At 37.4% G+C, this 16,031-nt stretch overlaps 1 protein-coding gene across 1 annotated transcript in view; it reads left to right on the top strand.

Annotated features, from left to right (window-relative positions):
• The window catches only part of ppp1r1b (protein phosphatase 1, regulatory (inhibitor) subunit 1B), a 31,243-nt gene that overhangs the window by 11,535 nt on the left and 3,677 nt on the right, over nucleotides 1-16,031 (top strand). The window contains exons 2-3 of the mRNA XM_067426140.1: nucleotides 10,835-10,918; nucleotides 14,103-14,178. Of these exons, the coding sequence (XP_067282241.1) occupies nucleotides 10,835-10,918; nucleotides 14,103-14,178 (160 nt within the window). The remainder of the gene's footprint in view (nucleotides 1-10,834; nucleotides 10,919-14,102; nucleotides 14,179-16,031) is intronic.

The raw sequence follows: 16,031 nt of genomic DNA, 5'->3' as shown, positions 1-16,031 counted from the left end.
AGTGAAAAGTTGACATGAAAATACAACTAAATGTGTTTAGTATTTGGTGCTTCTCTTTTTGCATGACAGCAGCACTGGAGTTGAGATTTGAGAATGATACGAAGATCATATTAGTGACCTAGACATAGTTGAGACATATTATTTATTCATTTTATAAATTACTTTTTTCTTCCTCAAGTAACCTTCAGTTGCTGTACTTCCGGATTTAAAGGTTAGTTTAAATCTCAGATTTCCAGCATGGTCTCAGACCCTAAACACAGTTTGAAACTAAAAGCAGAAAAAGGGCACATAATATATTACATAAGCCGCTCGTATTATAAAGAGGTGATGACAGTGTCAGAGATTGAGATTATGTAATATGAGCAGCCAGGATCTGTCATTGAACTCTCACAATGGTCAAGCTATACGCTTCAGAGCCACTGGCTGGAGACCTGCTGAAGTATTCCAGAAAAATATGGCCTTCTGGGACACGTGTAAAGCGAGGCGTAAAAAGTTGCAAGACACTGGATTTTACAGTTAATCCTCTATCTACACACACACACAGACTCAATGATGTCACAAGGTGACCTTTGGTGCGCTGCATGTTTGTGGGTAAACAGAAATGAGCAAGGATTGTGATTTTTATACTTGCAGCTACACACACACCATCAGATTCACTGCTGAATTCATGCTGAAGTGCATCTTTGTAGATACAAGAGTATGTGCACGCCCAGGTTCAAGTAGACCCCTGCAAAAACTACTATGGTGCTATTTTGGTATGTATGCTTCATTCAATGGCACTAAATTATTTATTAAAGAAATCCCTTAAAGGGTTAGTTCACCCAAAAATGAAATTGATGTCATTAATGACTCCCCCTAATGTCGTTCCACACCCATAAATCCTCCGTTGATCTTCAGAACACAGTTTAAGATATTTTATATTTAGTCCGAGACTGTATGGAAGTGTATGCACACTATACTGTCCATGTCCAGAAAGGGAATAAAAACATCATCAAAGTAGTCCATATGTGACATCAGTGGGTTAATTCGAATCTCTTGAAGCATCGACTTTATTTAGCATTGTCTTCTCTTCCGGTTTGGTCTTCAAACCTAAAATAAAGATTCGGATCGTGTGTCAAACTGCTGAAATCACGTGACATTGGCGATCCAAATCATGAATCAATCCGCTGATTCATAACCGTTTGAATCTTTGAAACTGCACACAAACTTGTCCCTGCTCTTAATATATAATCATTGATGAACATGTTTGATTTTAATGAGGGGGGAAATAACTTTTCCCTTTGACACTGTTTAAAAAAACTGTACTACCAGACCATTAGGAATTCCAAATATGAACAGCCGATCTATGCATTTATTCACTAACGTGAAGAATTTTGGGCCTAACAATATATGTAGGCTATAACAATCTATTTTGCAGTGCCCTCTTCAACCACTATAGTTAGCATTGCTATAGTGTTAGAACCGTTGAATGAGGTTTACAGGTTTCATACAGAATGATGTTGCATGCGAGCGGCAGCGAGTTTAATTCTTTGTAAATGTCCACAGTTCTATTTGTTTTGCGTTTTGAGAGTTTCGAAATAAATCTTCATGTCAGCCTTAAAATGGGTGATATTGGGAATCCTTTTAGACCATTTTCATTTGTGTATGCAGAACCTACCAAGGAATATTATAAGATTTAATATAAAAACACGACTCTTTTCTATATCCTTTATGTCATTATAAAAACTAGCACCTCTTTCATCGTTTACCTCTTGTTAATTTTGGTTCCACTTAACATGTTAAATAAATATTCTTCCTCTGCCCAAAATAATTTAACATACATCCATTAAAAAAAAGAAGCAAAATAGTGTCTGTGTTCATTTTATAAAATACAAAACATTCAGAAAGATCGTTTTTATACCTTTTAAAAAGTTGGTTTGTTCGATAAACTGTACGAGAGGCAACATGAAACGCAAAGACGTGAAATAAAACGTCATCATGATTTAAAGAAGAGTGGCTTGATTCAGTGGTGGAAAAACGGTGACAAAACTGACATTTACAGTTACACACACCGCAAGTGTAGCATGCAAACTCAAAACACCTCAGTAACACGTCAGTTTAAATAGATATGTGTGTGGTTTGGGTTTCAGAGATCTTTAGATAACTATAAAATAGTTCACTTAACTATTTTATATATATATATATATATATATATATATATATATATATATATATATATATATATATATATATATATATATATATATATATAAACTTAATTGTTTTTATTTTTTTTGGGGGGGGGGGGGGGTTACAAATCGAAGCATTTAAACTGATATAATACCCTATATCAGTTTAAATACTTCAATTATTTTTTTATTATATTGTATATTTTTTTATTATATTGGCTGTCTAATTATATTATATTGTACGCCTAATAAAGAATTGATCTCACAAGGAGATTGTTTATGGATCCTTGCCATTAAAAAAAGGGTTTTTAAAAACCTTGATATAAAAAATATTGGGAAATAAACAAGAATTTAAGTCGCCAATAAATCTGTGTAACTGTTTAATTTTTTTTTCTTCCATATATTATATTATTATAAAGAATTTAACTGTTTTGAGGGAGATTTTTAATAGTTTTTTCTTGGTAAAGATTTGTACAGTTAACATTGTACAAAAAAAAAAAAAAATCTCAGATAATGTTAGAATTACCTGCTTTAAAAAAATCACATGAAGAGTTAAATAAAATAGAAATGGCACATTAGAGTTAAATAACTTTATAACTGCATGATGAATGCTGTACAGGTCTGGCATAAAGAATGTTTTCGCTCGGGTGACCAAAATATCTGCCCAATAGACTTGGCCCCCCTGCCAGTATTTTGTTGTAAGAATATCTGAACATGCAACATATCAAAAGAAAGAACAGAGCCTTTTAAACAAACCATTTTTTATTTATTGTAATCAGTATGTACACCACGAGCAGCTAGGTGTTTGCTTGCTTTTCAATTCTTAAAATCTGCCTTTAAAACATAAGCGTTTCTAGCCTGCCATACAAAAAATGTTGGAACTGTTTATGTAAAACATAAAACTGGAAGAAGGGAAAGAGAGACTCGTAATATCATAAAAGCAAGGACATCTGGGAAACAGGACTTTCTGCTTGCGTAGATAATGCTGCTAACCTGTCAGTTTCATAACTGTTTGATACAAATGTAATGCGTCTTACCAAAAACTGGAAGATTTTGTAGCGCTTCAGTTCTTTTATGCGTACAAAGATGCAGTCGATATTGTCCTTTTGGGTATTCCCCCTAAAACAGCTGTTGAGTTTACAGACAAAACATCAGGAGTTCAAATAATGATATGAACAAGATGTTTGTTGTGAATGGTTGCCACTGTGTTACTATACACGCAGTCACTTTATTCTGTGTGAATGTTGCAGTGTGGTTGCTAAGCCATTGCTTACTGACCTTATTCTGCTAGTGGTTGTATTTTTCTAGGGACACATGAAAACAGCTGATGCATATTAGGTTGTTACAAAAAAAAAAAAAAAAAACTAAATCATGAATATCTACTCAAACAAAACTTGACAAATCCAGTGATTATTTCCTCCTCCAAAGTGCTTGTTTATCAATCCCAGATCTTATGACCTAAATATGACCTTGTCTCCAGGCAAAATGATACTCTTGGAATTTGTGTAAAGTCACCCGGCCTAATTAGAATGTAGTCTGTAATAGGCGATAGACAGTCAATGAACAGACAGACGAGACGGTGGGCTGTGTCATCTGAGGCTGAGACTACAGGAACTATTGAATATTGCAGCAGGGACGCATGCCAGCCAGTTTTGTTATGTGAGCATAATACAGTCACAGCCAATTAGGTCAAATGCTAATGCAAAAACACAAATGAAAAAAGTCTGGAGATGGAAAAGTTTCCAAATTGCACAACTTATTTTTCAGTGTGAGATGGGAGACTATATTTTATGTTGGTAGGCAGCAGTGTTGGGGAAAGTTACTTCCCCTTTTTTGAACTTCCTAAAAAAAACAACATATGGAAAGTAATGCGTTACATTCAAGCGGCAACCTCCCGCGATCTCTCTTGAAGCCAATACGGAAGTAATGTAAACTGCAATTCCTCGACTGGCCACTAGGGGCAGGCTCCAGAAAGGAGCAGAATCTCATTGAGCCCCATGTTAAAATTCCCAACTTTACAGCAGAAAAAAAACATGTTTACAGCCTGGTACAAATTGTGATTTTGGCCTGTACGGCTAATTTTGACCTTGATGATAACTGTGACGGGGGTGAATTTTTTTATAACTCATTGTTTACGTTATATTAAGCCTTAAAGTTCTGCATAATTAAGGGTGTGGCCACTTTGAGTGACAGGTGGATAGCCATTTATCCGCCGTCTATAGTCATTGCGTCACCTAAGCTCCGCCCACATCCCGCCTTTTTGCCCATTTTCTGTTATCCTTGCGTGACGCGATCTATCCAAGATGGCAACAGCCAGCTCGTCCCTACTTTACGCTTCAAAACTGCACTTCAGAATCTTGTGGGTGATGTCACGGTCACTACGTAACCTTTTTTTTTTTTTTTTTTTTTAAGTCTATGCAGAAAACTCAACTTAAGCAATTAAAAAAATTTAAACACAAATGTGATGTTTATCTTAAGTCATTTTTGCTTATTAATATGGTTGAAGTGGATCATCGAAGATCAGCAACAAAGAAATTGGTTAATAAAGTGAGATTAAATACATACAGGTAAATGTAATTTTATATAATTATTGGAGGTTTCATAATAATAACACCGCATTCACACGGGGCGTAGGCGTTAACGCTTCCCATTTACTTTGAATGGGTGACATCATCCGTTGCCAAACTGAATTGTGGGTTCCGTCGCGGCGCTTCACTCGCGTTGCAAGCGGCAGAAGTTGAAGAATTCTCAACTTTTCAAGCACCAGCGCAGGCGTCATCCAATCAGATCGCCGTATGCAAATATCCTACAGCAGACGCTAGCCAATTGCGTTCATTACTGCTCCGTGAACCATCCAGACGATAGACCGTTAAAAATCCAGACGCAGCTCCTGGACCACTACGTGATATTCTTCCCGCTGTCTGCGCTTTTTCAGGATTTAATGTACTTAACAGCTTAGTGCACCTGTGCAGTGCGCTGACAACAACTACACGGGCAATCGCACTCGCACATACAACCAAAAAAGGCATTTTTTTGTGTTGTGTTTTGGTCCAAGCGGCAAGTTAATGTGATTGGCTGTTATCACTATGACGATCGCGTCAGCACCCAGCTTCAGCCACGCCCTCCGTCAAGCGTTAACGCCTACGCCCCGTGTGAATGCGGCGTAAGAGTTTGCATTTAACTGTTCTCATTCATTTTAGTTTTTAGTTTTAGTTTTAGTTTTATTTGTTTATTTTCGAACATGAGAGAAATAAAAATACAACAATGTTCAGACATTATCAAAAGAAACAAATAAAGGTGAAAGACAAAAAAAAATTAATTAATTCTATCCCATGAACGAAAAAGGAGTAGGATGAAGTAAAACTTATATACTCCTACCCCTTTAATTATTATTTTTCCTTAAATAACATGCATATGCCTACGCCTACTCATACACATATATACATCAACACATATACATACTCATGTACACATTTGTATTTATACATACATACACCCATATATATACCTATACCCCTATATCCACCGACACATACACATTCCTCCACATGCCATATACATACATGCATAAATTCAAAATAACCACTAACAAATGTTATAACTCTTAACAAAGGAGCGCTCCCATTTTTCTACAGTACTTCTTGATACTTCTTAAGAATTTTTTCTCTATACATTTTTTCTCTATACATTTTTTTAAATTTTGATGAATACTGCAAGTGAGATGAGTAAATGCATGCTCACATTTAATCTAGAACTACAATAACCATCATGTTTACACACAGCGCACACAAAACCTCGGTCTCTTACTCCAGATTTCTCTCAACATGAGGACTAGGAAAGCTGTCAGTCAATACATCGGGGAAAATTCACTAGCGTTATTCGAAAATACCTCAGATGTTTTATTGTAAATTTAAAAGTAATGCATTACTTTACTAGTTACTTGAAAGTAATCTGATTACATAACTCTTGTTACTTGTAATGTGTTACCCTCAACACTGGTTGGCAATTATATACTGATGGGATATACAGGGCTGGACTGGGGCTAAAATTCGGCTCTGGCATACCCAGCACAAAAAAACGCGTAATATGGAGGGGAGGTCTCTCTTGCTTTGGCTTGTCAATTCAGAAGACAAACCAATGGGCCGCATGTTGTCAGTGGTACAAAAAAAAAAAAAAAGATTTAAACAACACTACTGGCCCCAAAGTGCGTCGGCCCACCGGGCAAATGGCCGGTATGCCAGATTACCAGTCAAGCCCTGTGGATATATAATGGAAAAGCAGGGTAACAGAAGTGTTATGATGTAAAATATGCATGTAACTTTATTTAGACTGCATACAGTTTTGAGAAAAACTGTAATAAGATATTATCTGGATTTCTGCATGGTTGGCTTCAAAAAGTAGCTTTTCATTAAAGTTAGTTGTAGCAAACAACACAAAAGTCATTTGATAGTGTTTCTGTTTCGCTCCTACAGTGCCACGCCTCACTGAACAAATGTTCATTTTGTGAAGGCCGTCAAGCTTCACGTTGGAATACTTTGTTTTCTCTAGAGCACTGTGTAAACTCCGCTCCAGTGTTACTGAAGAACATCCAGGTGGTCTTTTGAAAAGCTCAAATGTATGGCAATTCTTTCTTGTCCTTTATTTGGAGAGCTTGCTGGTAACATTAAAAACTACTGTTATTCTGAGTTTTTCATTATGTAGCCTCATCAACATACATGTAGTGTAAAATTAGCCAGAAGAACTGTAGATGTTTCTACACAAGGTTCCAATCAGAATTAAGAAAAATACCAAATACTGGATAAACTTTTTAATGTCTACAAAGAACTTTTTATTATTTAGTTCTTCAGAAACCATTCATTTGTTCTTAAATCATTCTTTAGATTGTTAATTTTCTTTACAATGAAAAAAAAATGGTTCTTTAGTGAAAGGTTTTGGGGAATCTCTCTTCTATGGCATTGCTGCGTAAACCTAGCCTGACGTGGTCATACTCAACTCTAGTCAGAATATGAGTCTGATGCTCCATTGGGCTGTGATTATGGGGCGTGTTTCAACCGAATCAGGAAAGACATCAATTTGATAAACCTACAACCAATCAGAGCAACGGAGCGACGCATTACATTAGGTGTCAAATATCAACAGAGTTTACCTGCACTGGGTTGCCAAGTCCGCGTTTTTTTCTCCGCGGGTTGTTTTCTATGTCCGCGGGTTGAAGCGACTATTATGTGATATATAGACCCATGAATGCAAATTTTAGCAGGCAACCATGCCAAAATAACACACATTTTACCCCCCAAACACCATTTTTTTCCCGGAGAGCCCTCCGAGAAGCTATTGTTTAGGGCTTGTAGTTGGTGGGTTTCGTTGTAAAAACTTGGCAACCCTGTCTGCACGTGCACTGGAATACACAATCTTTGCCGGTGCTGTAAAAAAAAATAATGTAATGATACACAGAGTACTTACCCCACATGATCATCATTTTTGAGAGAAATTGTGAAGGTGAATGCATATACAAACAAGCTCTCCGTTTAGGATTTGAACAACTATAATCCAAGCTCCTTTGATGACGTGATGATTACGTTACTGTTGATCATCTGTCCGTCATCGTCTAAAGCCCGCCCTGATGATTTCATTGGTCCGAACAGTTTCTGTTCGGGGATAATTACTCCTCTATGGAGCGAGGCCAGACCGAACTGCCCGACCTAAAAATGTTGTGGGCGGGGCTGAGTTCGGCTGGCATCCAGGCTAGCGTAAACCTCCAAACCCAGAAATTAAGTTATTGAAAATCTCTTGACCTTTATTTAGGGTCAAAGTTTGCACTAATCTCAAGCCAAGTTATACTTAATTTTTCGCATTCTGGAAAGAACGGCGAGTCGGGTCATCTGTAACTCCCCAACTAGACATCACTGGACCATGGAAACTTTTTAGACTATGGAACCCCCTTCTACCCTGTGAGTCCCAGGACACCCCCATTACTTAGAACACAGCGGTAGGGTAAAACGCTGCAGTGGGACGGCTCGTGGGGTATTCCCGCTTATATTGTTGAGCACACTCAAAAAACAAAACAAAAAAAAAAACACTTTCACTGTTGTTAGTTGCACTCAAATCGTACTTGTTCACATTACTTAAAAATCTCATGTAACTAAATTAACTTAAGTGTACTGAGTTGTTTCTACTAAAAATGAGTCTTGTCAGATTTACTTAAATAGTGTTAGTAGTTAATTTAATGAGGTAAATTAAATTGATAAATGTTCACCTAACATAATACACTTTTATTAATGTAATATAACATTATGTAAACTACACATATACATATTATGTAACAGTGACAAATTCAAATGGTTTGCATTACTTAAAGAAATGTTTTCATCTTTACTTGACATTCTTTTGTTCATATAACTAAATTGTTATTTGTAAAACTTACTCAATATAGTTGTGTGGAACCACTTGACCATGCTTTTTTAAGTAAATTCAACAAATAATTTTTTTGAGTGCAGAGGCTCAAACTTGCTCGCTCATGGAGCATATTTATTTATGTAGGATTTTATTATTTATATTAAATATTTTATAACTTCTTTATATTGGATCGACTAGAAACAATGTTTACTCCACTCCACTTTCGGAGTTCACGCCCTAATTTTGAAGATCACCGATCTGCAGCTATACCTACTTGCTTATCCGAGTTAGTGTGTGGACGTCATCTGACCCGCTTGCCGATGAAAATTGTGTGGACCGTCACGGATCACGATTGGTGGAAGTATACTCTGGGCTCCAGAGATTAGCTCACCTTGTAACTTTCTAGTAATCCTGAAGGCTTTGATTTGATTCTTCAGGTGTGATTGAATAAGGTTGGAGCGAAACTTTAGCTGTCTCATTTCAAAGGCTGCGCCCTCCGGAGGGATACCTTATCAAGGATGTGTCATTTCAGAAAAGTAACCATTTTAAAATTGACAACTATTCCTTGTCGGGTTTAAATAGTCAAACTTTCTTTGACTTTGGAATGTAATTGAGACGGATTGCTTCTGCCGGAAAGTGAACATTAAGGGGCAGAGTTGAGAACCTCTGGGTTAAAGGAAGCCCTTGTGTAATTCTTTAAAGCTTCTGTTCTCCTTTAGCCTGGATGCCAGCCGAACTTAGCCCCGCCCACAACATTTTTAGGTCGGGCAGTTCGGTCTGGCCTCACTCCATAGAGGAGTAATTATCCCCGAACAGAAACTGTTCGGACCAATGAAATCATCAGGGCGGGCTTTAGACGATGACGGACAGATGATCAACAGTAACGTAATCATGCACGTCATCAAAGGGGCTTGGATTATATTTGTTCAAATCCTAAACGGAGAGCATGTTTGTATATGCATTCACCTTCACAATTTCTCTCAGAAATGATGATCATGTTGGATAAGTACTCTGTGTATCATTAAATTATGTTATTTTTTTACAACACCGGCAAAGATCGTGTATTCCAGCCTGATTTCAGCGCGCGTTCAGACAGGGTTGCCAAGTTTTTACAACAAAACCTGCCAACTACTAGCCCTAAACAATAGCTTCTCGGGGGGTTCTCCGGGGGAAAAATGGTGTTTGGGGGGTAAAATGTGCGTTATTTTGGCAAGGTTGCCTGCTAAAATTCGCACTCATGGGTCTATATATCACATAATAGTCGCTTCAACCCGCGGACAGAAAACAACCCACGGGGGAAAAAACGCGGACTTGGCAACACAGTGCAGTTGAACTATGTTGACATTTGACAATGCGTCGCTCCGTTGCTCTGATTGGTTGTAGGTCTTTCCAATTGATGTCTTTCCTGGTTCGGTTGAAACACGCCCCATAATCACAGCCCAATGGAGCATCAGACTCATATTCTGACTAGAATTGAGTATGACCACGTCAGGCTAGTTCTCCTTGGAAGGTTGCTCGGAAATCTAATCAGGTGTTCTTTTTTGATAAGTGTTTTCCACATGGGGTTTGTTTGGGGTCAAACGCTCTGAATCCATTTATCTTATTTTCGTCAGACTGACTTTGACTGTTTAAATGACACCATTGGTTTGTGAAATTTAATTTACCTATAGTTCAACTGAAAATGAAACACTTTATTGTCCATAAAGGACATTTTTATTGGACTTCATAAACTACTCTCTTGTTCTCTTTTGGTGAACTATTGCTTATAATTTAAGTTGGGAATTGGAGGGTTTCAGTCAAGAGTTTGCCATGATGTGGATCGTTTACCTGGCAGAGCTCCTAGAAGACTATAGGAGATCAGTCGAGGAAGAGTTCTGTTCTTGAGACCATTAGTCAGTCAGTTCTCTGCGTACTTTTGAGTTTTGTTCTACTGTAGAGTCACTTTTTCCATTTGTGTCCTGCAGTATTTGGCAGATTTGTGTGAATGTTCTTCGTTCAGGGAGTGTTGGGTAGAGGGAATCGAAGGGGTGTGAGTGGAGGGAGGCAGCAGATGCAGTTCTCTGATTCTCATTTTTGGCCAAGATTTCTCACATGCTGCAGTGACATATATTAAAAATGCCCTCATTAAAATCGTCATTTAGAACAGGGTTTCCCAAGCGGGGATATTGCAGGGGGTTTGTGATAGATTGTGATGAAAATGAATTACAAATAAAAGCAAAATAAACTACACTCACTCATACTTATGTTTCGTTGCAATTCTCTGCTGCTTTCAGATTCGCAGACGAAGACCCACACCTGCCACCTTGTTCAAAGTAGCAGACCAAACATCTCCTGAGGATGACATCTCCTCCCATCAGGTACCACAGCGCCACCTCAGTTCTGGAGGTTAAACTGCATTCATAACATTTGCATGGAAAAGGCAATACATTGGATTAAAAAAATGCTGAATATATAGCATAACTTCCCTTACAAATACGGTGATTATTTTAGTAATATGGTAGTCTCTCCATTGTAATAATACCACTGTAAAAATATGGAGCCACTAAAAGCATACAGTCATGACAAAAAAAAGAAAATTCAATGCCTTTGCGCTTGTTCACAAGTTAACAAGTTTTGCAAGCGAATTAAAAAAACACAAAACATTTGCGAGAGAACACGTAAGCATTAACATTAAAATGTTGTCCTCCCCTTTCAGATTTTCCCCATTATTATATCACTTTGGGGTTCTGTATAAAAACATTGTATTATTAAGACACAAAATAATTGTTTAGAAGGAAATGAATGTTTCTGCATTCACAGTATTCACAATAAAAATGTTCATCTTCAGCTTAATAAGAATTAACAATTATTTAATTAAAATTTTAATAATTATAGCAAATATTAATTATAATAATTGTTTATTATTTAATAGAAGTATTATATATAATAATTTTGTTATATAGCATAAAAAAATATATATAATAGAAATTTATTTATGATTTTACATATTGTTTGACCTACACTCCAAAAAAGGTAACCTTTTTTAAATATTTATGCATTAAAATTAATAGTAAAAATCCATCTAATTGAATTTAATAATCTTGCATATTTTAAATATAATTAAACAATCCTTAACCATTTATTCTATTGAAATATTTAAGGATTATTCAATTCAATAAGTATATGCACTTTATTAACTTTAATATTAATAACTTTTAGTATTTGATTTTATATATTTTTATTTTAAAGGTTTATTATGAATAATTTTGTAGGGTTGCCACCCAAAGTGTCCAATTTAAAATAACTTAAGAACCACTATTTCACTATGTGTGTATGTATATGTGTATATATATATATGTATATGTATATATATATATATATATATATGTGTGTATATGTGTATATATATATATATATATATATATATATATATATATATATATATATATATATATATATATATATATATATATATATATATATATATATATATATATATATATATGTATGTATATGTATGTATATGTATGTGTGTGTATATATACATATATAGAGGTGTGACAATATATCATCATACAAGAATGCAACAATATGCATCATGAATTGTGACAATATGTAAGCATATTCGTCTACAATATTCTGTATTTCCTGCTTCAGAATCAGGAATATTTTTATTATGGTGTCACCATTGTTTCTGTGCATTGGGTTACCAGCACCAATTCCAAGCCTATTCATTCTCACCCCCAATGTAATACCAAATGTTGCGTTTTTAATCAACAGTACATTTTTTGTTAACCTTTTACCATATGTCTTGGTGTATCGCAATAATATCATATTGTGAGTTGAGTTGAGTATCGTGATATGTTGAATCGTGAGGTTATTGTTGCACCCCTAATATATACATACTTTTATAATAACACAACATGCATACATACAGTATATAATAACATATAGGGAGTGCAGAATTATTAGGCAAGTTGTATTTTTGAGGATTAATTTTATTATTGAACAACAACCATGTTCTCAATGAACACAAAAAACTCATTAATATCAAAGCTGAATTTTTTTAAAAAAGTTTTAGTTTTTAGTTTTTAGTTTTAGCTATTTTAGGGGTATATCTGTGTGTGCAGGTGACTATTACTGTGCATAATTATTAGGCAACTTAACAAAAAACAAATTTATACCCATTTCAATTATTTATTTTTACCAGTGAAACCAATATAACATCTCAACATTCACAAATATACATTTCTGACATTCAAAAACCAAATCAGTGACCAATATAGCCACCTTTCTTTGCAAGGACACTCAAAAGCCTGCCATCCATGGATTCTGTCAGTGTTTTGATCTGTTCACCATCAACATTGCGTGCAGCAGCAACCACAGCCTCCCAGACACTGTTCAGAGAGGTGTACTGTTTTCCCTCATTGTACATCGCACATTTGATGATGGACCACAGGTTCTCAATGGGGTTCAGATCAGGTGAACAAGGAGGCCATATCATTAGATTTTCTTCTTTTATACCCTTTCTTGCCAGCCACGCTGTGGAGTACTTGGACGCGTGTGATGGAGCATTGTCCTGCATGAAAATCATGTTTTTCTTGAAGGATGCAGACTTCTTCCTGTCCCACTGCTTGAAGAAGGTGTCTTCCAGAAACTGGCAGTAGGACTGGGAGTTGAGCTTGACTCCATCCTCAACCCGAAAAGGCCCCACAAGCTCATCTTTGATGATACCAGCCCAAACCAGTACTCCACCTCCACCTTGCTGGCGTCTGAGTCGGACTGGAGCTCTCTGCCCTTTACCAATCCAGCCACGGGCCCATCCATCTGGCCCATCAAGACTCACTCTCATTTCATCAGTCCATAAAACCTTCAGTCTTGAGATATTTCTTGGCCCAGTCTTGACGTTTCAGCTCGTGTGTCTTGATCAGTGGTGGTCGACTTTCTGCCTTTCTTACCCTGGCCATGTCTCTGAGTATTGCACACCTTGTGCTTTTGGGCATACCGGTGATGTTGCAGCTCTGAAATATGGCCAAACTGGTGGCAAGTGGCATCTTGGCAGCTGCACGCTTGACTTTTCTCAGTTCACAGGCAGTTATTTTGCGCCTTGGTTTTTCCACATCCTCTTGCGACCCTGTTGACTATTTTGAATGAAACGCTTGATTGTTCGATGATCACGCTTCAGAAGCTTGGCTATTTTAAGACTGCTGCATCCCTCTGCAATATATCTCACTATTTTTGACTTTTCTGAGCCTGTCAAGTCCTTCTTTTGACCCATTTTGCCAAAGGAAAGGAAGTTGCCTAATAATTATGCACACCTGATATAGGGTGTTGATGTCATTAGACCACACCCCTTCTCATTACAGAGATGCACATCACCTAATATGCTTAATTGGTAGTAGGCTTTCCAGCCTATACAGCTTGGAGTAAGACAACATGCATAACGAGGATGATGTGGTCAAAATACTCATTTGCTTAATAATTCTGCACTCCCTGTACAATTAACGTGTGTTTTTATATGTGTTGGTTATGTAATTTACTCTCTTTACTTACAATCTTCAGTGGGTTGTAGGAGAAAATGGTGTCCTCAAGCCAAAACGAATCAACCCAAATATCTACCAGCCACCATCATTAAAAGGTAAAAGCCTTGTGTTTTTCCTGGGATGTGTGAATTGTGCCTACTGTATTGTGTATACTCCGCTGGTAAATATATTGTTTTTGAAGACTTTTCTGCACTGTGCCGACCCTGGGTTTAAAAACTCTCCCAAGCAGCAAGTCTGTTTTTCCCATTTCACCGTGTGTGTGTAAGATTAGAGATGGTGACAGCTGTGATGGGTGTGAGTCTGTGCTGCTCTGGATCATCCTGGATTACAGCAGATAGCATACAGCTGCAAACACACACACAGTTTTAGAGGACAGACGTCCATCAGAAACATTCGCCATCAGATCAGTGCACTACAGAGATTGTGACCCACTGAGGACAATCTCGATTACTAGATTGTGTCAACATAACGGTGCTGCTGTTTTCGACTTTGGCTTAGTTCAGAACCATTGACGTAGCAACAATAAAACAACTGCGTATTTTAGCTAAATAGTCAGTGAGCACAGCAGTATGAACTAGCAAAATATTGTCTAATATTGCTTAAAGGTACAATATGTACGATTTTTTTGGATTAAAATACCTGTGGTGTTATATACAGGGTTGCCAACTTTTAAGTTCAGGTTGGAGTGAGACTTTTTTTTCTTTTTTCTTTTTTGGGTTGTGTGTGTATATACATATACATATACATATACACACATACACACACACAGGTCCTTCTCAAAAAATGTGCATATGTGATAAAAGTTCATTATTTTCCATAATGTAATGATAAAAAATTAAACTTTCATATATTTTAGATTCATTGCACACCAACTGAAATATTTCAGGTCTTTTATTGTTTTAATACTGATGGTTTTGGCATACAGCTCATGAAAACCCCAAATTCCTATCTCAAAAAATGTGCATATTTCATCCGACCAATAAAAGAAAAGTGTTTTTAATACAAAAAAAGTCAACCTTATGTTCAGTTATGCACTCAATACTTGGTCGGGAGTCCTTTTGCAGAAATGACTGCTTCAGTGCGGCGTGGCATGGAGGCGATCAGCCTGTGGCACTGCTGAGGTGTTATGGAGGCCCAGGATGCTTCAATAGTGGCCTTAAGCTCATCCAGAGTGTTGGGTCTTGTGTCTCTCAAATTTCTCTTCACAATATCCCACAGATTCTCTATGGGGTTCAGGCCAGGAGAGTTGGCAGGCCCATTGAGCACAGTAATACCATGGTCAGTAAACCATTTACCAGTGGTTTTGGCACTGTGAGCAGGTGCCAGGTCGTGCTGAAAAACCAAATCTTCATCTCCATAAAGCTTTTCAGCAGATGGAAGCATGAAGTGCTCCAAAATCCCCTTGATAGCTAGCTGCATTGACCCTGCCCTTGATAAAACACAGTGGACCAACACCAGCAGCTGACATGGCACCCCAGACCATCACTGACTGTGGGTACTTGACACTGGACTTCAGGCATTTTGGCATTTCCTTCTCCCCAGTCTTCCTCCAGACTCGGGTACCTTGATTTCCGAATGACATGCAAAATTTGCTTTCATCCGAAAAAATTACTTTGGACCACTGAGCAACAGTCCAGTGCTGCTTCTCTTTAGCCCAAAAGTGGCTTGACCTGGGGAATGCGGCACCTGTAGCCCATTTCCTGCACACGCCTGTGCTCGGTGGCTCTGGATGTTTCTACTCCAGACTCAGTCCACTGCTTCCGCAGGTCCCCCAAGGTCTGGAATCAGTCCTTCTCCATAATCTTCCTCAGGGTCCGGTCATCTCTTCTCGTTGTGCAGCGTTTTTTGCCACACTTTTTCCTTCCCACAGACTTCCCACTGAGGTGCCTTGATACAGCACTCTGGGAACAGCCTATTCGTTCAGAAATTTCTTTCTGTGTCTTACCCT

Source organism: Pseudorasbora parva, chromosome 19 (assembly GCF_024679245.1).
Source record: "Pseudorasbora parva isolate DD20220531a chromosome 19, ASM2467924v1, whole genome shotgun sequence".
NCBI lineage: Eukaryota > Metazoa > Chordata > Actinopteri > Cypriniformes > Gobionidae > Pseudorasbora > Pseudorasbora parva.
Note: the sequence above shows the minus strand (reverse complement) of the source record. Positions and strands in the feature narration are given on the sequence as shown.